The 23,547-nt window shown below is 46.6% G+C and overlaps 1 protein-coding gene across 1 annotated transcript; it reads left to right on the forward strand.

Annotated features, from left to right (window-relative positions):
• The first annotated feature begins 4,395 nt into the window (after nt 1-4,395).
• Drg1 (developmentally regulated GTP binding protein 1) lies at nt 4,396-21,257 on the forward strand. Its single transcript, XM_020180200.2, has 9 exons — nt 4,396-4,557; nt 5,528-5,651; nt 6,569-6,744; nt 9,143-9,212; nt 14,371-14,540; nt 16,666-16,796; nt 18,458-18,625; nt 18,998-19,120; nt 20,952-21,257. The coding sequence occupies exons 1-9, from the start codon at nt 4,516-4,518 to the stop codon at nt 21,049-21,051; spliced, it is 1,104 nt and encodes a 367-aa protein (XP_020035789.1). The 5' UTR covers nt 4,396-4,515; the 3' UTR covers nt 21,052-21,257.
• Nucleotides 21,258-23,547: the final 2,290 nt, after the last annotated feature.

Raw genomic sequence — 23,547 nt, forward strand, 5'->3', positions numbered from 1 at the left:
CCTGGGCTACATAGCAAGATCCTGTCTCAGAAAAAAAAAATTCTGCCAGGTGCCAGCTACTCAGGAGGCAGAGATCAGGAGGATCACAGTTCAAAGCCAGCCCAGGCAAATAGTTTGCCAGACCCTATCTTGACAAAACCTACTACAAGAAAGGGCTGGCGGAGTTGTTCAAGGTGTAGCTCTGAGTTCAAGGCTCAGTACCGAAAAAAAGAAAAAAAAATCTGTTTCAGAACTTGTTCTTTTTTTGGCGGGGGAGGGCTGGGATTTGAATCCAGGGCCTTGCACTTGCCAGGCAGGTCTACTGCTTGAATGACTCCCCAGACATTTTGGATTTTGTTAATTTTCAGATAGGGTCTTAGTTGATGCCTGGACTTTGATCTTCCTATTTGTGCTTCCTTGTGTAGCTGGGATTAAAGGCATGCACCACCACACCCAGACATGGGTTGAGATGGAGTTTCAGAAACTTTTTACCCTGGCTACCCTCAATCCATGATCCTCCTGATCTCAGCCTCTGAAGTAGGTAGGGCATGAGTCACTGGTGCCTAGCTGGGCCTTTTTTTTTTTAATAGCAAACACAACAGCAAAGTTTATTACGAAAGAAATTTAGACTATCAGAATAAGAGTGGGGAGCAATGGGGAAAAAAGGGAGAAACATTTCCTGCTCCCCATGCAGGAAATGGAAGCAAAGCCTCCATCACTGGGCCTCAATTGCTGCATCTGGGTATTTCCACACCTCCATCCTCTGCACGTCGTCCTTGTCTTGTTATTATCCTCCACCGTCCCTGGTACACTGTCCACACTGCTCTGAAGTGACTAGAGGTGGGTCAAGGAGTTACCTACTTGAGTGACAGAAGAACCCAACTTTAGGGTTAGGGGTGTAGCTCAGTGCCAGAGAACTTGCCCAGGATGTAGAAACTTTGGGTTCCATCTCCAGCTTCAGGGAAAAAGAAAAACCAACCTTGATTCAGTGAAGAGCTTCGAGGACTTTTAGTTTGTCCACCTAACAGAAGACAGGCTTGTGTGGAGGAATTGTTTTCAACCTGGCTTCCTCCTGCTTGAGCCACACCTCCAGTCCATTTTGCTCTGGTTACTTTGAAGATGGGGTCTCACAAACTATTTGCCTATACTGGCCTCAAACTGCGATCCTCCAGATCTCAGCCTCCCGTGTAGCTAGGATGACAGGCGTGAGCCACTGGTACCCGGTTGGAAAGCCAACTTTCTAAAAGCAATCCACAAACAAAACGAATTAACTATCCTTTCTCTCCTTCCTGAGGGCTTCCTACTCCTTGCTGCTACGGTATCCTGGGGATTTGACCGTTTATAAGCTAGGCTGGGGATCTAGCTCAGTGGTTGAGTACTTTCTTGCTAGGTGCACGGCACTGTCGTTCCATCCCCAGCATGCAGGGAAAAAAATGGCTACACAGGTTACCCATGAAGCACCTTGTTATTTCTGCTTCTATCAACTAGCCCCAGGTCTCACCTTTAAATTATTGTATATTATTTTTATTTTTTGGAGGTACTGGGATTTGAACTTGGAGCTCCACGCTTGCTACGCTCTACCACTTGAGCCACTCCACCAGCCCTTTTTTGTGATAGGTCTTTTTGAGATAGGGCTGCCTTTGAACCACAATCCTCCTGATCTCTGCCTCCTGAATAGCTGGGATTACAGGCATGAGCCACTGGCCCCCAACCCCTTTTTTGCATCTTAAAATTTTTTTAAACTGATACATGGTCACATATGCCTGTAATTCAGCACTCAGGAGGTGAAGGCAGGAGGATGAAGAGATCAAAGTTAGCTTGGGCTACACAGTTAGACCCTTTCTCAGAAAACTACAAACAGGGCAGGTGGAGTGGCTTAAGTGGGAGAGCACCTGACTAGCAAGGGTGAGACTCAGAGTTCACGACCCAGTATTGCCTAAATAAATAAATTCTTTTTCCTCATTCCTTTTTAAAATTTCCATTTGTTAATAAATACCTTTATGAGCTTGCTGCAGCACCCCTGTGCTGAGGCTGGAGATATATACTGCTCCTTTCTTAATGGTTGACTATGTTCAGCTTGGGCAAGAACCTGAGACTGGGGAAGCCAGGGGCAGGCTAGACTTGAGTACAAGGAACCCTTCTCAGAGACTGTAAGGATCAGAAATCTCTAAGAGTGAGGAAGAGTTAGCTAGATAGAAGTAGGAGAAGATCATCAGCACAGCAGAAAAGTAAGTTGAGGACAAGTTTGAGAGAAAGTCTGCACAAGCCAGATGTGGTAGGGCATGTCTATAATCCCAGGACTCCGGAGGCTGAGGCAGGAGCAATGTGAATTGCAGGTCAGACTTGTGCTACACAGCTAGTTTGAGGCTAGCCTGGGCTATATAGTGAGACCCCACCTCAAACAAACAAGCAAAACAAAACAACAGGCCGGTGCCCATGGCTCACACTTATAATCCTAGCTACTCAAGAGGCAGAGATCAGGAGGATGGCAGTTCAAGGCCAGCCTGGGCAAATAGTTTATGGTACCCTATCTCAAAAATACCCAATACAAAAAAGGGCTGGAGGAATGGCTGAAGTGGTAGAGCACCTTCCTACAAGTGCAGTAAGGCCCTAAGTTCAAATCCCAGTACAGCCAGAAAACAAAACCAAACAAGAAAACAAATCAGCCCTGCACATTTGCAGAAGTGCAGTTGTTATTTCACAGTAGCTAGCTTCCTCTGCCAAGAGATGAAGCTCACCTGGCTTCCCTTATTTCATGTATTGACTTTCTAGGAAGCCAGGGCTAAGGCACGAGGGGTTTAACCACATGGAAGAACCGGCTTTCCCTGCTGTCGCTGGTAGTGAGCGGCCCTTGGCTCCTGAGCTAAGCTTGGAGGCCTGGCCTTGACCTCCCAATATGGATTCTTCTTAACCACAGGGACAGCATCTGATTTACTTTCTGCTTTGTGTCCTCCAGCTCAGTAAGTGATTGTTGAACGACTAGGCTGGCCAGCCAGAAGCCTGGGGAGATGAATATCATCCTTTGGTACAATATTGTCAATTAATTCCTTAAGCACTCCAAGTTAGAAAAAGTGCTGCTGATTTGATTTTATCTGTCTTTTAAGACTGATCTTTGATCATGCTCTGTTCCAGCTTGGCTTCTTCCCCTCTTCTTTTTCTCTTCCATTACCAATGGTGCAGGATCTAATTACCTCATTACTCCTTAATTTATTTATGAAAGGGGAGGTTAAAGAAAAGAAGGAAAGTCCTGGGCTCTTAGGGGACCTTCAGTAAAAGCTTTCCTCCCCGCCCCCCCAACTTATGCTTGATAAAACCTCCATTTTCTGTCTTTGGCAAATTGGAATAGTTCTTATTTACAAATTTAAATAAATAAACTTCCCTCCTAGGGCTAGGTGGAGACCAGCTGGACGGATTAAGCCTGGCCATCCCCACCCCCTATGGATCAATCAGTCTATCATCAAGAGCTCACTGATGCAGAAACCAGCTAGCTGCTTTCAAATCTAGCAAGCACACAGCTCCTGGGTGTGCTGCCTTTCCTTGTCATAAGGCATTTGGGGGGAAAAGGTGTCTTTGGAAATTTAAAATTTTCTTATTCGACAAGTGATAAAAAATTCCAATGCAGAAACATGAATGAACATATAAACATTGATGAAAGGCTTCTTTTCATTTCTTTCTGTCTCATCCTATTGTTAAGAGAGGGAGAGCTTGGGATGTGACTTTTTTTTTTTTTTTTGCAGTACTGGGGTTTGAACTCAGGGCCTACACCTTGAGCCACTGAGATAGGGTCTCTCAAACTATTTGCCCTGGGCTGGCTTTGAACCCTGATCCTTCTGATCTCTGCCTCCTGAGTGGCTAGGATTACAGACCTCCCAACAATGCATTTTCTGGTCTGGGAGGGTGGCTTAGCATGTGCAAGACCCGGGGTGGGGGGTCCGTCCATCCCCAGCACCCCAAAACCAATAGGAAAGCCCAATGCACTTTCTGCGCTGCAAAAATTCAATGTCCCTACTAATGACTGCTCACCTGGTTTCCATTTTTTTTTTTTGGTTTTTTTTGAGTGTTACAGGCGCTTCCCCTTCGATCACTAAGTGAGCCAATTCTTACACTTATTTTTTTTCTAGAGGCCATTGGTGTGGGGGTCTTCCAGCTGTAAAAAGGAGAAGCAGGAGTTTAGGACCGCCGGGGACCTGGGCGGCCGTGCACGGGGCGCAGGTCCGCGAGGAGGGGCGGGGCGGGGCGGGGCCGAGCTGCGCGCGACCCTCGGCGCGCTCTGGGAGGTCAGCCGGGGGCGGCCTCTCTGGCCCCCAGCTCCCGCGGGCTCTATGACACCGCACTGGCTCGCGGGACGGGGCGGGGTCTGTGGAAGAGAAGGGAGGAGATTGGAAATCTCGCGGGACTATCTCGCGAGAATTAGGAAAAGTCCCGCGCCTGCGCGCTGAGGCGAGCGCCTGCTAGTGGCGTGGTCACCGGGTTTTGGCGTGAGAATCGAGACAGCCCGCTACTGCAGGCCGCTGCGTCCTTCGCATCCTCGCCACCATGAGCGGCACTTTGGCAAAGATCGCGGAGATCGAAGCCGAGGTAATGGGCACACAGCTGAGCGCTTCAGCTCCCAGCGCCAGCATCCTTGCTTCGGAAGTGTCGCTCCTCCCGGGTCGCCCTGCAGCCGCGTCGGGACCCGGCCCCGTTTCTGTCTGACTACCCCTAGCCGGCGTCCTCTTCCCTCTGCACCCTTCCAGTGCCCCGGGCTCCCTTGTGCCGCCCGCGACCGGCCCCCGCCTCTGTCCCATGCTCCAGCGCTGACCTGGTCACGTATTTAAAGATCCGTTCTCACCATTCCTTATCCTTCCCCCCAGTCTGTGGGTACCCTGGTGATCCCCGATTTGCACACTGTTGCTTCCGGCAGTAGGATCTGGAAGTAATGACATCTGTTTGGCACTAGTTCATGCCACCTGAATGTCGTGTGTCTCTTGTTGTCTGAGAACTTTTTATTTTAATGGCACTGGGATTTGAACTCGGGGCTTCGTGCTTGCAAAGCAGGCGCTCTACCACTTGAGCCACGCCTCCTGTCCATTTTGCTCTGCTTATTTTGGAGATGGGGGTCTTCCTGGGCTAGGATTACAGGCGTGAGCCCACCGGGCGCTGGGCTCCTCAGTACTTATTTATTTATTTTTTTTCGGTACTTGGGGTTTGAATTCAGAGCCTACATCTTGAGCCACTCCACCAGCCCGGTTTTTTTTGCGATAAAGTTTTTGAGACAGGATCTCATGAACTATTGCTCCAGGCTGGCTTTGAACCGTGATCCTCCTGATCTCTGCCTCCTGAATAGCTTGGATTACAGGCTTAGGCCACCAGCGCCCGGCCGGTTCTTTTGCTTTTGTAAAGTTTTTAATATGAGTATACTGACATTAGTAGGACCTAGAAAAAAGAAAAAAAAAAACACACAAAAAAATACCCCCACCATCTGTCTCTCAGAGCTGGGGAGCATTCTGGGTGTTTTATAACCCTTGGGAACCGCTTCTGACTGATGACTGTGTCTTCTCCCTTACAGATGGCTCGGACTCAGAAGAACAAGGCCACAGCACATCACCTAGGGCTGCTTAAGGCTCGCCTGGCCAAGCTTCGGAGAGAACTCATTACTCCAAAAGGAGGTGGTGGCGGTGGGCCAGGAGAAGGTTTGTGTTTTACTTCAATATATTTTTTGGGTGTAATTTCTATCAAGATAATATATGTATGAGGTTTCAAGGGAATTAAAGTTTTTCTATCAAAATAGATTTATAATTATTAGCTATATTATTTATGTTAACCTAAATTATTATTATTATTTTTAATGGTGTTGGGGAAACATCAAACCCAGGGCCTCATATATGGTAGGCAAATGCTCTACCACTGAGTTATACCCTATCCCCTAAATCTAGTTTCTTAAACTGTATTTATTTTGTTTTAGTCTGCTGGTTTCAGAGGCAAATAAATATCTAAATGAACTATGAATTTATTTATTTATATCTGGCACTGACCCAAAATAGATTTCCATTGGCTTATAGAAGTATGTAAAGCTACGCCATTAATAAGATTAAAATTGGTAAAGAAATTGACATAGAGGGAAAAAGAAAGTCCAGATAATAGATTGAATCCAAGAGAGGTGAGATTAGGACTCAAAGAGCCACAAATGTGGCTCTGAATTTGTTTGTTTTTTTTTGCAGCACTGGGGTTTGAACTCAGGGCCTCATGCTTGCTACGTAGGCGCTCTACCACTTGATCCACTCTGCCATCCCTGTTTGCAGCCTTTGTAAAAAAGAAAAGAAAACTCAGTCAGTCACACCATTCTCAAAGATGTACAACATAAAGCCCCACCCACCATCCCTATTTTGTTGATCAATTATTGTGTAATCCTTGAGCCTTAAGCATTATATTAAAAAAACATGTGTAAGTGGGAGAGGAATAAGTTTTATAGCAAACACTGCATTGATTGTTGTGAACTTACATAGGGGGAACTTTGTGTGCTTGAGTTCTACATCAGAAATATGGAAGACTTTACGTGACTCTTAACACACCAAGGGTAACTCATTTCTTTTTGATACTGGTGTTTTAGGTTTCGATGTAGCCAAGACAGGTGATGCTCGAATTGGGTTTGTGGGTTTTCCATCTGTGGGGAAGTCAACACTGCTAAGTAACCTGGCAGGCGTATATTCTGAGGTGGCAGCTTATGAGTTCACTACTCTGACCACTGTGCCTGGTGTCATCAGATATAAAGGTGCCAAGATCCAGGTGAGTAAGGTCTGCAGACCAAGGAAGGGAAAGACCTTCTTTTGTTGTTGTGTATTTAAGAAGCACTGCATTAGGAGCTCACTGTCAGGTCTGATCTTTGATCTACTGGGCCCTTACGTCTAGCCTGACAGGTGGAATACTTTGTAGTAGTCCAGTGGAATAGGGGAGGAGGATCTGGTGGGTCAAATGACACTTTGTGCAGAAAGTGATATTGAAGGTGAGTTTTTTTTTTTTTTTGAGACAGGGTCTCGTTATGTGTGAAGTAGCCTAGGCTGGCCTCAAACTTGAGGCTTCCTCTTCCTGCCTCAGCTTTCCTAGTACTGAGATTTTAGGTGTGCATCACTACCCCCGGCTCAGAGGTGAGTCTTGAAGTTCAACTAGAATGTCACCAGCAGAGAAGGAAGAAATATTTCAGGTAGAAGTAGTGGGGAACATCTAGCTGTGTTGTGAGATTCTATGTGGAGTAAGAGTGGTAGAGCTGAATCTGGAAAGTTAGGTCAGGATGGAATTATTAAGGGATAGGGAGGTTGGCTTTTTTCTTATAGGTAGCTAGGAATCATCAGAAAGGCTTAATAAAATAAACAACGTGATCAGACCCTTTCTTGTCTGGAGACCTAATGAAGTTGGTCTCCTAAGACATTGTTAGATAGAAGATGGTGGTTTTTTTGGTTGAGATGGGGTCTTGTGAGCTTTTTTGCCTAGGCTTGGCTTTGAACAGTGATCCTCAATCCCTTGAGCCATGTGGAGCCCTTAGCGTTTTTTTTTTTTTTTTTTAAGAGATAGAGTCTCTCTAGTTGTGCAGCCTGGCCCCAGACTCCTGGGCTCAAGTGATCCTCCTGCCTTCTGAGTAGCTAAGACCATCACTTGCATCACCTTACCTTTCATTGTGGTTTATTTAGTGTGAAATATATGTCTTCAGTGTTGTTTTTGTTTGTTTGTTTTTCTTCTTGTACAGTCCAGGCTGGCCCCGAACTCACAATCCTCTTGCCAAGTACTAGGTATGTGAAGTATATTTCTATGATAGGAGATCTGCTTAAAGTAAAGCAGATCTGATTTAAATGAGTTTTGTTTTGTTTTTTTCTTTTGGTGGTACTGGGGTTTGAACTCAGGGCCTCACGATTGCTAGGCAAGCATGAGCCACTTGAGCCACTCTGCCAGGCCACCTGTGGATCGTTTTGACTTATGAGTTGGTATCAGAATGCTGGCATGGCCCTTCTGCCATGGGTCTCAGCTGTCTACATTTTTAATGGGTTTCCTTGTAACTCTGTTGCTCTTGCCTGATTAAGAATGGCCACAGAAGCTTTTGTGATAGAAATGTCAAGATTCAGCTTTTACCCACAAAAAGAAAACTGTGTGGAGTTTCAATCTTTTGAAAAGTGGGGGAACTTTGAAAAATAGTAATGTAGAATAATAGATTTTGAACCCAAATACATGAGGTGCTTTGGGCTACTCTCTTAACCTCTGTGAATTTAGCTCGTAGCTTTGAGCTAGGGTTGTTAGATACTTTCATCTAGGAATAGAATATAAAAGCCTATAGTGACATGCTTTTTTATTTGTAAGGAACATTGGATTTAGTTCTTTATCTCTCCTTTTTTTTTTTTTTTTTTAGTAGGACTGGGGTTTGAACTCAGGGCTTTGCACTTGCAAAGAAGGAGCTCTATCACTTGAGCCCCACCTCCAGCCCATTTTGCTCTGGTTATTTTGCAAACGGAGTCTCATGAACTGTTTTCCCAGGCTGGCCTGTCACCCTGGTTCTCCCAATCTTAGTCTCCCAAGGAGCTAGGATTACAGGTGTGAGCTACCAGTGCAAGCTCTTTTTTTGTTTTGATGTACTGGGTTTTTTTTTTTTTTTTTTTTTTGGGTGGTACTGTGGTTTGAATTCAGGGCTTCGTGCTCTACTTTTTGAGCCAGGTGATTGATTTAGTGATTGATTGATTGATTCTGGGGTTAAACTCAGGGCTTTTAGTTTGCTACCACTTCAGCCACTCCATCAGTCCCTGGTACTGGGATTTAAACTCCAGGCTTTGCACTTGCTAGGCAGGAACTCTACCACTTGAGCCACATGGGCTCCCCCCTACCCTCTGCCCCTATATGTGGGGTCTTGACTGTTTGCTCCTGGCCAGCCTTAGGCCGTGGTCCTCCTGTCTGAGGCCTCCTGCATAGCTGGAATGGGAGGGGAGCCACGGCACCAGACTTTATTCATTTAGAACGGGGGTCTCACTCACTTTTCTGCCTGGCTGGCCTCGAACCACACAAGCATGAGCCACCACGGCCAACCTCGATTTGGTTCTCGTATATTTTGGATACTTGAGGAAAAATAAGTCATCCCGTTTGGTCTGTTCGGATTTATAACTGGTTGTTCCTTTTTTCTTCCCCCACCCTGTCTTTGATCTTACAGCTCCTGGACCTCCCAGGTATTATTGAAGGTGCCAAGGATGGGAAAGGCAGAGGCCGGCAAGTCATCGCAGGTGAGGGGTCCAGGGCCACCGTCTTGGGCTGTCACTCCTTCCCTAGTGTCTGCTGCTCCTGTAGCCAGGGACTGTACCACGGTGAAGGGCGTGGGTTCACCTGACTTCTCACCAGAGTAGAATGTCAAAACTTGAAGGGACCTCGGACAGCCATGGTCCACATGCCCTTTTAAGTGCAGACACTAAGGACGGGAAGAGAACAGTCTAGAGGCACTGTTGGTAGCAGATTCAGAGCTAGAATTCAGCTTTTCTGACAACCTTTGCCTTTCCTTTTCTTTTTTAAAAAAATGTTAAAAAGGCTACCCATTCTGTCCCCTCTCTCCTTACCTTCACTGTCACATTGACAACTACTGTCAACTCTTCAGTTGTTCCTTCTGCTTCCTTCATTTCTTAAAATAGTATGCTTATATTGCTGTTTCTTGGTTAATTCATTTGGGTGTTATCGATTGACTTAATGTTATGGTAGGGAATTAGCTCTGTTATATTCCATACCTCTTCTTCCATTCTTTTCCAATAAATTATATTACGATTTTTAGGTAACTCGAAAATCATGGTTTGTTATGCAGTGATGACTTTCATTCACCGCTGAGATAAGTAGTGAACTATGACTCAGTTTCTTTTGTCGTGAAATCTTTGGTTTTTTTTGTGCAGGTAATATTTTTCTTTTCCCCCACTTTTGATTCTTTTCTGTTGGTGAATAATCTTCAAATGCTTTTTTTTTTTTCCCTTGGCAGCACTGGGGTTTGAACTCCATGCCTATGCTTGCTAGGTAGGCGCTCTACCAATTGGGACATTTCCTGGACTTTCAGTACAGCTTTCTGCAATTAGGGAAGTGTTCTGATACGTGGTTATTCAGCACTTGAAATGTGCCTAGTGTAGTTGAATTTCAGCTCTTTTCTCTCTCTTTCTCCTTTTCTTTCTTTCTGACAGGGTTTTGTTTTGTAGTCCAAGCTGCCCTTGGACTCATGATCTTCCTTCCTCAACCTTCAAAGTTCTGGGATTGCAGGCATGTGCCACCATGCCCAGCTTGTGCACCTTCTCTATGGTAGGTCTGTGATAGATGATGGACTTGTGGATTGGCTTTGTATTTTTCGGGTTTTTTAAAAATCATCTTTTTTATCTCAGTTTTTTCTTTGATTGAACTCAGGACCCAGCCCTCAACTTTTTCCATTTTTTTTGGGTACTGGGGCTTGAACTCCAGGCCTGCACCTTCAACCACTCCACCAGTCCTTTTTTTGGTGATGGATATTTTTTGAGATAGGATCTTGTAGAACTGTCTGTCCAAGCTGGCTTCGAACCATGAGCCTCCTGATCTCTGCCTCCTGAATAGCTAGGATTACAGGCCCAGCTTTCCTTTTTCTTTTTTTAATGAGACTTTCTCAACTTTTATCTTTCAATCCTGCTATTGAATTTATTTCTACTGTGTTATGATTTTAATTTCTAAGACTTTGAGTCTACAGACTGTCCTTTCTGATCATCTTGTTTTTATTTAGTGGATGCCCTGCCTTCTCCTAACTCTCTTACCTGCTTTTATCAAGTACATCTATGGGGCTGGGTGAGTGGCTCAAGTGGTAGAGTGCCTGGTTAGCAAGTGTGAGGCTCTGAGTTCAGACACCAGTACCACCAAAAAAATAAAAATAAAGCAAAAAAGCACATCTGTGAGTTTTGTTGTATCACATCTAATCACCTAATGGCTAATTATTGTACACATTTCCTTGAGAGGGTCACATCAGGTGATCACTGGATCTTTGAGCTACCTGTGTCACTTGGTCAATGAACACACATGTTCCTTTCTGGTCTCCTTTGCTCGATCTGTCCATCTCCAAGGTGTCTAAATGTGGATCAGTTGTTGTTTTGAGAAGGGGTCTTGCCATTGAAGCCTAGTCTGGCCTAGAACTCAGGAGCCTTCTGCTGTCCAAATGTTGCGAGTACAGGTGTGTGCCATTATTTGTATTAAGTAACACCCAGCATTATTTCTATATTTCATTTTGTTACATTGTTTATTTGCAGTGCTGGGGATGGAACTGAGGCCTTAAGCACTTTGCTCCTTAAGCCACGCCCCAGTCCTGTAGTTTCTTTTATCCCAGTACCCCACTTTTCCTCTCCAGTAGGCAGACATACTATTGTGTTTAACATCTGTTCTTTGTAGATATTTAACAAAACCTACTGTTCTGTTTGCACGTATTTTAATTTATCTAATGTCATTATGATTCATGATCAGGTTTTTCTCTTTTGTACAAACATGCAATCCTTTCCTCTCAAAGTCTTCCTGACACTCCGTGGTAGGAACGCACCACAGTTTACCTGTCATTTTTCTCGTTGTGGTTATCCAGTCTGCCAGCATAGCCACAAACTACTGTACATATTCCATATTTGTCCCCTTGAGGGACACACTGGAAATTTCCTTAGCATCGGGACCCGTGAGCAGGTCGTTCAGGTACATTCAATTGTAGGTAGATGACGTGGTGTTGGGGTGCTCCAGAATGGCTGTTCCAGTCTGCACCCCACTAGCTGTGCATGAAGGTTCCTGCTGCTTCTCATCTCTGCCAACACTGTCCAACCTTAGCTGCCATGACAGGTGTGTGGTCATAGCCCGTTGTTTTTATTTGCATGTCTCTATTACCAATGACTTTAGTATATCCATATGTTAGTTTGGAGTTTTCTGGAAACTCTCATATCCTCTGTCCATTTTCTTTTTTGAATTGCTGTCTTTTTCTTATTATTTTTAAAATTTTTTTCTTGAATTCTCAATGCTGGGTGTGGTGGTGCATGCATATAATCTCAGCACTGTGGAGCTGGAAGCAAGAGGATTACAGGTGTGAGGCCAGCCTGGGCTACATAGCAAGACTCTGTTTCAGCAGCCAACCAAACAAAACCCAAAAACCTCTCACAGCAACAAAAAAGAATTTTGGCGCAGGTGGCTTATGCCTATAATCCTAGCTACTCAGGAGAGAGATAAAGGAAAATGGTGATTGGAAGGCAGCCCCTTGCAAGTGGTTCTGGAGAGACTGTCTCGAAAAAACCCATCACAATAAAAAGTTTTCTTAAATCCTACATCTGTGCTGTCTATTGCAGTAGTCACTAGCCACACAACCAAAATTTTATTTTATTAAGATAAAATTTACAGTCCAGTCCCTCAGGTACATACAGGCCACACTTTGGGTGCTTCGTAGCCACGTGTCATGAGTGACTGCCATGTTGAACAGCACAGAGTATTTTCATCTTTACAGAAACTTGTTGGGCAGCACTGCCAGTTATTCAATCCTTGTCAGCTTTGGATGTTGCAAATATCCTCTCAATTCATTTTATTCAGTGTGATCATTGTTCAACAGAAACCCTTAATTGTTTCTTTCTGTTTGTTTGGTTGTTTTTGAGACAGGGTCTTTTTGGGTAGTCCAGATTGAACTGAAACCCAAGATCCTCCTGCCTCAGTCTCTGCGTGCTCAGATTGTAAGCTTAAGTCAATGTAGACTTTTGTAAATTTGATATTTTGATTGATTCCAGTTTTCCTTTTTTTTGTGTGTGCTTTGTGCTTTTGAAGTTTATTTAAGTTTTGTCTTTGGTGGGGTCCCTAGGTAAGCCTCCTGTTCTTTTTTTTTTGGGTGGTACTAGGGGGTTGAACTTAGGGCCTTGCACTTCCAGGCAAGTTGCCTGTCACTTGAGCCACTGTCACCAGCCCTTTTTGCGCTGGTTATTTTTGAGGGGGGTCTTTCCTTATGTCTGGGCCCGGCCTCGATGGTAATCTTCCTGTTTGTGCTTCCCTGAATAGATAGGGTGACAGTGTGCAGTCATTGGTTGAGATGGGGTCTCGTGAAGCTTTTGCCTGGGCTGGCCTCCAACCACCATCCTCCCGATCTCTGCCTCTCAGGTAGCTGGATTGTACACATGAGATACTGCCCTTTCTTTATAAATGAAGCTACCTACTTTTTGAGTGGTGTTAGAAGGGGATCCAGTTTTATTTTTCTTGCCATAATGAGCCACTCTCAACAGCACCAGTTTTCCCTGTTGAGTTTTAACAACTCTGAACTCTTCTTGTCACCTGTGCTGCCATTCCTGGTCCAGGGTGCCATTGTGCTCTCTATCTGGTCTCGTTTTTCATCCTGCTGCTTTCTAGTCCTCTTACTGTAGCTGGAAGGGTGGCATCGAGGAAGCAAGTCAGATCATGTCACTTCTTGGCCTGACTTCTCATGTCTTCTTTTATTATTTGGAGTGAGATCCAAAGTCTGCCACAGCACAGGCCATAAATAACTAGCCTGTGGCTGGTCTCTGACCTCTTTTTCTGTTCATCTCCTCTCTCACTGGATTTCAGGAGTCACTGGCCTCTTGGCTGCTCATTGACTATAGTAAAGATTCTCCCGCTTCAGGGTCTTTGGACTTGTGTGAATAATCTTTACATTCAGAACACTTTCCTACAGGATCAGAAGGTGCCCTTCCTGGCCTTCTTCAGGTCTCCACCAAATGCTACCTCAAGGATTTTCTTTACTGGCTAACTTCCTCCATCACTCTCCTTACTCAGCTTTCTTTTCCAGCTTTAATTTGGCTCATTGAATATAAAAAAAATTGCTAGAGTAAGCGATTCGAACACAGAAGACTACATTTTGTGTAATTCCATTTATGTGAAATTCTAAAAAATACAAATTGCCCATTGTGACAGACAGCAGGTCAGTGATTGGCCAGTAATGGAGGGAGAAGACTGATGGAAAGGGGGCAAGGAACTTTTGGAGGTGACGAGAATGTTCTGTATCTTGATTGCTGTGGTGATTAAAGCATCAAACCATATGCTTATCCTGGGCACCAGTTATGTTTTATAAATTGTTTCTCAGCAGAGTTGATCAGAAGTACATTAACCAGACAGCCTTAGAGATCTGTTTTAAATTTGTCTGAGCTCTTGGCATTTGAGTTGGTAACTTCATTTCGACTGCTTTTCTACTGGGGTGTGTCAAAGTTGGGTTCACTTCTGGGTGAATGTGTGATGACTTCCGGGTATGTAGTGGTGTAAATCTTTGATCACATCTAAGAATTTCATGTGTGTATTAAAAAAAAAGCAAACAACATTATCTCCCAAGTGTCAGGAGGAAAACGCCTCTGTTTGAGTATTTGAGTATTAAAGGCTTTATTGAACTTTGTTGTGGTACAGTTTTTTTTTTTGATTCTTCAGTGGCCCGAACGTGTAATTTGATCTTGATTGTCCTGGATGTCCTGAAGCCCTTGGGACATAAGAAGATAATTGAGAATGAGCTGGAAGGCTTTGGGATTCGCTTGAACAGCAAACCCCCAAACATTGGCTTTAAGAAGAAAGACAAGGGGGGCATCAATCTCACAGCCACTGTAAGTGGGGCAGTGACCCGGGACAGGCCACTGAAGGGATAGAGTGAGTCGTGACCAAGGCGCACGTGCACCCATATGTGGAAATTAACAGTGACCTTGTAATGACTGACAGGAAGGACTAAGGTTTGGAGGAGTCACTCTTGAGACCCACTTTTGCAATTTCCTTTTCTCTTTTGGGGTTTCTGTCGGTGGTAGTGTGGGCGTATGGAGCAATTTTCTGTCTATATGAGTAGTTGGCAAACAATATCCTGTGTTTTAGTCTATCTGATGTGAATTTTTTTTGTGGTACTGGGGTTGAATTCAGTGCCTCACACTTGCTAGGCAGGCACTCTTCCACTTGAGCCACTTTGAAGCCCGGTTTTGTGTTGGATTTTTTTGAGATAGAGTCTCTTGTACTATTTGCCAGGGCTGGCTTCGAACCTTGATCCTCCTGATCTCTGCCTCCTGAGCAGCTAGGATTACAGGCGTGAGCCACTGGCGCCCAGCAAGGGGAAAGAATATTTCATGTAGAGAACATTCCAAGTGCTAGTCCCAAGTCCCTAGTGCATGTCTTTGGTGGCTGTAGAACATCAGAGTGAATAAGCAGAAGAGTAGCTAGAGATGAAGTCATAGCATGGGGCCATAGAGGTTTGAACTCAGGACTTCACGCTTGCAAAGCAGGTGCTCTACCGCTTGAGCCACTCCTCCAGTCCATTTTGCTCTGGTTATTTTGGAGATGGGGTCTCGAGGACTATTTGCCTGGTTTGGCCTTGTCCTATGATCCTCCTAATCTCAGCCTCCCAAGTAGCTGGGATTATAGACGTGGGCTACTGGCGGTCAGCTTTTTACTTTGCAGGAGCTAGGCAGCTAATGCTTGGCTTCTGATCCGAGGCAGCCATGATCTGACTTCAGAATTAATGGAGCCATAATGCTATTGGTTGAGAGTAGATTGAAGGCAAAGCAGAGGAACCATATAAGACTTTAGCACAGTAATTCAGTGAAGAGCTGATGATGACTTATTAAGCCAGGGTTGTGACAGTAGAGAGAAAAGAAGCGATTCTGGAAAAATTCTGAAAGTAGCTGATAGGAATTATTGATTAGATTCTGGGTTGTGAGAGAAAGAGAATCAGAGATGACTATGACTTTTTCTCTGTCCTGAACCAAAAAAAAACACTCATTACTAAAATGGTCGCTCTTTGGTTGGAGTAGGTTTGGAGAGGAGGGACGATCAGGCGTTAGGCATTACATATCAAGGTGCTTTGGTCAAGAAGGCACCCGGGCAGTGATCTAGGTTGAAGCTTGGTCAGCTTTAAAGCCAGGAGTGGTTAGCTGTATGAAATGCTGTCTCTTACAGAATTGAGGACTGAGAGCTTCTGACTAAATGAAACCTTCTAGAATTCAGATGGACATAGGGTTAAGCTGTCTTGTTCAGAAGCTCTTTCCCATTATTATGTCATTATGTCTGAATTTCCACATTCAAGCTTCTCTCTGCACCAGTTTGCTATGGCTGCTGAGGTCAAGTATTCACTCTGTGTAGCTTGAGCAACAGAAACCTACTTTTTGTAATTCTGGAGGTGAAAAGTCTGAGTTCAGGGTGATGGCAAGGTTGGTAGTGAATTAGGGTCCACTTAATGATGTCATTCTAATTTGATTCTGTCTTTAAAGTCCCTATCTTCAAATAGAGTCACATTCTGAGATATTTAGGGTTGGAGTTCAATGAATTATGGGAGGTGGGGCACAGGACAGGACACAAGAACACACAATGCAGCCCGTTGATACTCCCTTGGAGGTTTTAGTTATGTCCTTCCTTCCTCCCTCCCTCCCTCCCTCCCTCCCTCCCTCCCTCTCTTTCTTTCTTTCTACTGGGGTTTGAACTGAGGGCCTTTACCTTGAGCCACCCCACCGGCCCTTTTTTGTGATTGCTTTTTTTGCAGATAGGGTCAGTTTGCTGGGCTGGCTTCAAACTGTGAGCCTCCTGCCCTTTGCCTCCCTAGTAGCTAGGATTACAGGTGTGAGCCACTGGTGTCTGACTCAGGACAATGTCTTTAGAAACGAGTTTTTGTCTTAGCCAAAATCATCCAGGTCTGTGCAGTAGTTCTTGGCCTAAGCCCCTTACTGACAGTCACTGTTTGCTGTGTCCATCCAGTGCCCTCAGAGTGAGCTGGACGCTGAAACCGTGAAGAGCATTCTGGCCGAATACAAAATTCACAATGCTGACGTGACTTTGCGGAGTGACGCCACGGCTGATGATCTCATCGACGTGGTGGAGGGAAACAGGTACTGAGCGTGTAGTCGGTGCCTGGTTTGAATCTGAGGCTTTGTGATGCAAATAGTATTGGATCAGGAATCTGGAAGTCATGGGTTCTGACGCCAGTCGAGCTGGCGTCTTCATGGAGTGCCTTGATCTCTTTATTTTCACGATGAGGAGTCTAGTTGCTAACCTCCTTCCTTGCTCTGGGGTTTGATTGTGGCGATCAGGTTCCTCATTCCAGTTTCTTCTGTGAATTACTTTGTCTGCCAGCTCTGTCAGGTGATGGTTGGAGGGAGTAGGCCACTCTGCTGTCACAGAGTTCATACGTGTGAGAGCTCATAGGCTGCCTTCTAGAAGTCAGAGAAGGCCAGGCCACATCTATTCTGTCCAACCCAAGTGTGTAGCCAAAACTATTCCATGAAACACTACTACTATTAACACTTTAGTATTAAATCACTTTGTGAACGGTTACCCCTAGCATTTGGATATTAGCTTTTGGACAATTTTTGGTATTTTTTTGGCAGTACTGGCTTTTGAACTCAGGGCTTTGCACGTGCTAGGCAGCCCTAATATTATGTTTTTAAATTGCTTTTTTGTTTATTTGTTTGATGAATTTATTTGACACCCATTTGAAAATAAGTAACAACCAAGGCTTTTGAGTTAGATATTTACATGCGAGGCAACTGACGTCTGGGAAGCTGTGATGTTAGACATGAGAATACCACACTCGTACAGGCTGTGTTTAAAACATTGCTTTTTGAACTCAGGGCTTTGTGCTTGCTAGGCAGGTATCTACCACTTGAACTCTACCTGCAGCTTCACTTTGGCTATTTTGGAGATGGGGTCTCACTTTTCGCCTGGTCCCCCTATTTTATGCTTCCCTCCTTGGCTGGGATGCAGACTCGTGCCACCAAGCCCAGTTTTTTTCCTTTGAGATGAGGTCTCTTGAATTTGTTTTGCATGGACTGGCCTTGACCTGAATTGCAATCCTCCTGATCTCAGCCTTCTGTGTAGCTGGGATGAGAGCTGTGCTCCACTGTGTCCAGCTACTGGTTGAGATGGGAGTCTAGCCAACTTTTTGCCTGGACTTGTCTGGAACCATGATCCTCACAATCTCAGCTTCCCAAGTAGCTAGGATTATAGGCATGAGCCATTGGCACCTGGCTCCTTTTTTTTAGTCTTTAAAAATTGTCACTAATTATCAGAAATGGGGTGTTGTAGCTTAGGCCTGTAATCCCAGCTATTAAGGAGGCAGAAATCAGGAGGATTGTGATTTGAGGCCAGTCTGGGCAAAAATGCAAGACCCTAACTAAAAAATAACTAAAGCCGAAAGGGGTAGAGCTATGGTTCAGGTGGCAGAGCTCCTGGCTAGAAAGCTGGCTTCGAATTTGTGGTCCTCTTATTTGAGCCTCCTGAGTGCTGTGCTCATAGGTGTATAGTGGTACTCTCTCCTTATTATATGCAAATTCTTACATAGCCTGCTGGCAAACCACTCTCCCAGGAACAACTGGCTTCATACTGCAACTAGGGCCTGAGTTTTGTTACTTTTCAATGTATACTTCCATCTTTGGACTTTGTCATTATTTTAGCACAAAGCTGATTGGGGCCGGGTGAGGATGTAGTGCTCATCACGTCCGTAGCTTTGTCAGCAACTCCAAACAAATGCCTTGTGTTTCCTCTTCTGTAGAGTTTACATCCCCTGTATCTACGTGTTGAATAAGATCGATCAGATTTCCATCGAGGAGCTGGACATCATCTATAAGGTGCCTCACTGTGTGCCCATCTCGGCCCATCACCGCTGGAATTTTGATGACCTGCTGGAGAAGATCTGGGACTATCTGAAACTCGTGAGAATGTGAGTCTTCATGCGTGGCTGGCCTTGCTGTAGGGCTTCCATCGGACTCTCCCAAAATGGTGCCTGCTTGGGCTCATTAACAAACACTGGCTCTTTTCTGGGGACAGAAGTGAATTTGTTCCTGTTACCTATTCGGTCTTCTTTTTTTAAATACAGGGTCTCACTATATAGCCCAGGCAGGCCTCCAGCCTCCTGAATGTTGATATTACAGGCGTGCGCCACCGAGCCTGTCCTCCCAGCTTCTCTTGAGGACATTTTCCTCCTCGGGGTGGAGGTTGTCCTGGTTTGAGCTTGGGGTGATGGAGGTTGGTTTGCATTTAGCACACCTACCTTTCTAAGAAAGTGGCAACCTTTGTGTCCTTTCTACTGCAGTTACACAAAACCCAAAGGCCAGTTACCAGATTACACATCGCCAGTGGTGCTTCCTTACTCTAGGACCACAGTGGAGGACTTCTGCATGAAGATTCACAAGAATCTCATCAAAGAATTTAAATAGTAAGTGTCGTGGGCATATGGCGCTCTTTTTCCATGGAGTGCACTCTTTTTCCAAGGAGTGCTCCTGCTGAGCTACTTCCTTTCCCCCTTCACTAATAGGTATTTTTTCTTTGTTTGTTTTTGCAGTACTGGGGTTTGAACTCAGGGCCTTCCTCTTGTTAAGCGGGCGCTCTGCCACTTGAGCCACGCCCCCAGCCCTTTTTGTGACAGGACCTCCCGCTTTTAGCTGGATTGGATCGCAGTTCGCCTACTTGTGTTGCCAGTAGCTGGGATGACAGGCACCTGCACGTGCCTGTCCCAGCTATTTTGTTGAGACGAGTGTCTTGCTCCCGTCTCCCCCGGCTCAAACCGTGACCCTCCCAGTCGACCTGCTAAGTGGGGTCACAGGTGTGAGCCCTGCTCCCGGCAATTTTATGACTTCTCATATGTTCCAATGTTTTGCTACATTATTTTCCAGTAGGTTGAATCATTTTGTCTTTATTTATTCTGGTGTTGTTTTTGGCAGTACTGGGCCTTGAACTCAGGGCCTCTCGCTCAGGCACCTCTGCTCCCAGGTGCTTTACCAGTTGACCCACGTCCCCAGCCCCGGGGGTGAACTTTTTACATTGCTATCAACAAAGGAAAAGGCACTGCTTTTACTGAAGACAGGAGTGGGCTGTTAAAACAGCCACGTTGCCTTCATCTGAGTTTGCTTGTTAGTACAGCTGAAAAACTTTATATTTGTATTTTTACTAATTCTCTTCTGTCTGTTCCTGACACTTGCTTTTTTTCTCCTTTTGTGGTGCTGGGGATCGAACCTGGAGCCCTGTACGTATGTGTTAGACAAGGGCTCTACCACGAGTTAGCGTCTCTGTGCCGGGAGTACAGGTTTCAAAGACGTTTTCGTGCAGTCAATCACTGTGTTGTGTCACTGTGGCCACTTTTCCCCACCTCTTTGCATGTAAGTTTCTGTGAGGTGCTTGCAGTGTTTTTTCTTTACCAACTTCCATCACTAGCACAAGATCTTGGTAATTTTGGAGGCCGAGGGGTACAAATGACCTTTGTATATTCCAAGAAATTAGGAGGACATAACTCCGGTTTCTTGATGGGGCGGGAGGATTTTCTTAGCAGAGTAGACCCAGGAAAGAGGTGTTCTCTAATAGTGTGTAACTGGCATTGTACTTTTTCTTTGACAAGGATTTGATTTTATATCTATTCATTTTATTTATTATTTGGTGTTTTTGGGTTTTTTTGTGGAACTGGATTTTGAACTCAGGGCTTTTGAGTTTGCAGAGCTGGTGTTCTAGATTTTTTTTTTTTGCGGCACTAGAGTTTGATCTCAGGGCCTACACCTTGAGCCACTCCATCTGCCCTTTTTTTTGTGAAGGGTTCAAGATAGGGTCTTTCGAACTGTTTGCCTGGGCTGGCTTCGAACTTGGATCCTACTGATATCTCTGCCCCCTGAGTAGCTAGGGTTACAGGCGTGAGCCACTGGCATTCAACTTCTGGATATTTTTTGGAGATGGAATCTCACAAATTATTTGTCTGGGCTAGCTTCGAACCCTGATCCTCCTGATCTCAGCCTCCTGAGTAGCTAGGATTACAGGCGTGAGCCACTGGCACCTGACCAGACGGGTACTTCTGTAAATCTTTGCCGCCATATGTGTGAAGCCTGCAGCGGTGTGTCCCAGTGCTGGAGGATCTTAAAGCCTCTCGCTCTGAGTGTGTTCTGGGAGAGGGGCCTTTGGCTTTTAAGAGCTCAGATGCGGAAGCTGACAAGGTTGGCACCCTGGCAGCTGTTGCAGAGCTGGGTTGTCATTTACACTGACTTCCGTTTTTCCCTTCCATACAGCGCTCTGGTCTGGGGTCTCTCCGTGAAACACAATCCTCAGAAAGTCGGTAAAGACCACACGCTGGAGGATGAGGACGTCATCCAGATTGTGAAGAAGTGAAGCCTCCTCTTCCCGATCTGCCGGGCCGGCCGCAGCAGCTTTTCCTGGACCAAACCCCACTCGGCCCTTTCTGTCTGTGGCAGCCATTGGATCAGGGTACAGGGTGGGAGGTGGAGGTACCCAAACGGGGACACCCCTGTCTTCCCTTGGTGTCACTTTCCATGTTGAACTGCATAAAAGACCCGGTAGGCCTGAGGGTCTGTGCACTTCCGGTGTCATTGTCACATTTGGTTTGGGATGGGATGAGTGAGGCAGGTGTGTACAGGGAAGCAGCTGCAGAAGGAGTGCTTGGTCTTGAATCGGGGTGGGTAACACTGTGACATGGGACATCCTACTTGGCCCTTCCACCTGGGTGTGGCCTTTGGTCCTTTCAAGTAGTTTCTTCGCATGAGAGTGGAGAGGACGGGCTGGCTGGCTGGCTGCTTCCTGAGGCTGGCTGGGGAGATAACCCGTGTGACACTGGGAAAAGCCCTGTGATCAGGGCTCCCTCCAGTTACTTTAGGAACCTCAGTCTTACCACGTGACAGGGATGACGACAGCCCTGACCTAGGGTGGTGAGGGAGCATTAAGGGGGATGGCACTTGGGGATTGCTCAGCACGGTTTCCAGCCCCTTCCCCCCGGCCTTTCCTTTCCGGATCTCCCGTCTGCCCTCGCGGCAGCAGGCCGGCGGCCAGTGCTGGCTGAAAGGCGAGCTGAGCCATGCCGCAGGCCTGGCCTCACACGTCAAAGCTGGGGACCGGGGCAGGCCAGGCCACCGCTGCGAGGCGGCGGGAGGTTTGGGTGCGAGCGGTTGGTTGGTGACAGCGAGCGCGTTAGAGCGTGGCAGTGGCGGGCACTTAGCTCCGGCGAGCTCTAACGCAGCGACTCGGCCGCCTGATGGCACGGTGGCCTACGAGATGGCGGAGTGGCGCTCGAGACAACCGGAGGGGGACGAGCTTGCAGGGCTGCGGAGGGCGTGCCCCCAGGACAGCTGTTTCCCGCTGGCCCCGCACCAGGAGATGAGCCCTCATGGGCCTCCACGCTTTCCAGAACCAGACCTGGCCGTGTCACCCGGGCAGTCACCGCAGAGGCCATGGCCTAGAGCCCGCCCCGAGGCTGCGGGGACGCTGGTTCTGAGGCTCGCTTCCAGTCGGGGCCGTCCCTAACCCGCTTCAGCGTCCAGCCCGCCCAGGATGCCGGGATTTCATCCGCGGCTTGGCGGTGTGCACCGGCGCCTTCCTGCGCCCCTTCAGCCCTCGGCCCGTGCGGCGCTGCCCCACCAGTCCCCCTCGGGAAAGTTCTGGAACGGGTTTGCTCAGCCTGCCTGCCGGGATTGGGCCTCAGAGGCGGCGCTTCCTTACAGACAAGGCGGTGGCCTGACGCCGCGCTGCTCTTACGCGTCCCACCCTCTTCCTCGGCCTTGCACTGGCTTCATGCAGCGGTGAGGTCACCGAGGACCCACGCTCTGTCACCTACGCCGGCCTCTAGGTTGTTGGCTCTGCTCCCAAGTCACAGCCTGAACGTCGGCATGGAGAGGTCGGTACGGGGTTGGACATTGTCCTCTGGAAGCCGTTTCCTCGAAGCTGCCCAGCCAGTTTGTCTTAGTGTCACGGTGTAACATGTCTCATGGGTTTTGTTTTTTTTTTTTGGTGGCACTGGGGTTTGAACTCAGGGCCTCCCACTTGCTAGGCAGGCGCTCTTCCTGCTTGAGCCACTCCACCAGCCCTTTTTTGTGATGGGGTTTTTCGAGATGGGGTTTCCCAAACAATTAGCCAGGGGCTGGCTTTGACCTCCTGGTCTCTGCTGGGATCATTACAGGTGTGTCGAGTACTTTCACGATAGGATCTCATCAACTGTTTGCCCAGGTTGGCTTTGAACCATGATCCTCCTGATCTCTGCCGCCCGAGTAGCTGGGATTACAGGCGTGAGCCACAGGTGCCCAGCCCATTTGGTTTTTTTCTTTCCCTTACGTTTTTGAGTCAATTATCGGAAAAGGGAAGAGTTACTGAAGGATCGGAGTTTACCCTGTAAGTAGCATCTTCGATCCGGGTTGTGCCTGTCTATCTTTCATAAGGAGAGGGCCGCCGCTGGCCAGAGGTGAGGCTCAACGGGTAGAACACCTACCTAGCAAGCTCAAAGCCCTGAGTTCAAACCCCAGTACCACACAGCCCCAAAAAATAACTGAAAAGGAGTGGTGGTGAGGATGGTGGCGAGGATGGTGAGGATCCAGGCTCCTTCTTAGTACAGCCTGCCTTACAGGACCTTCAGAACTGTTCTCCCGGAAGGCTTAGCCACACTCACGCACTCCATTTATGCTAATCCCACTTGATTCCTAAGTGACATTTTTCCTTTTTTGGTGGCACTGGAGTTTGAACTCAGGGCCTCACGCTTGCTAGGTAGGCGCTCTACCACCTGAGCCACTCCTCAGCTTTTCTTAACCTTCAGTTTACACCCCTTTCCAACCCGGATGACTTCTCAACTCACCTCATGCCTGCAAGACATCCCACAGTTGTTCC

This window comes from Castor canadensis, chromosome 18, assembly GCF_047511655.1.
Source record: "Castor canadensis chromosome 18, mCasCan1.hap1v2, whole genome shotgun sequence".
Lineage (NCBI taxonomy): Eukaryota > Metazoa > Chordata > Mammalia > Rodentia > Castoridae > Castor > Castor canadensis.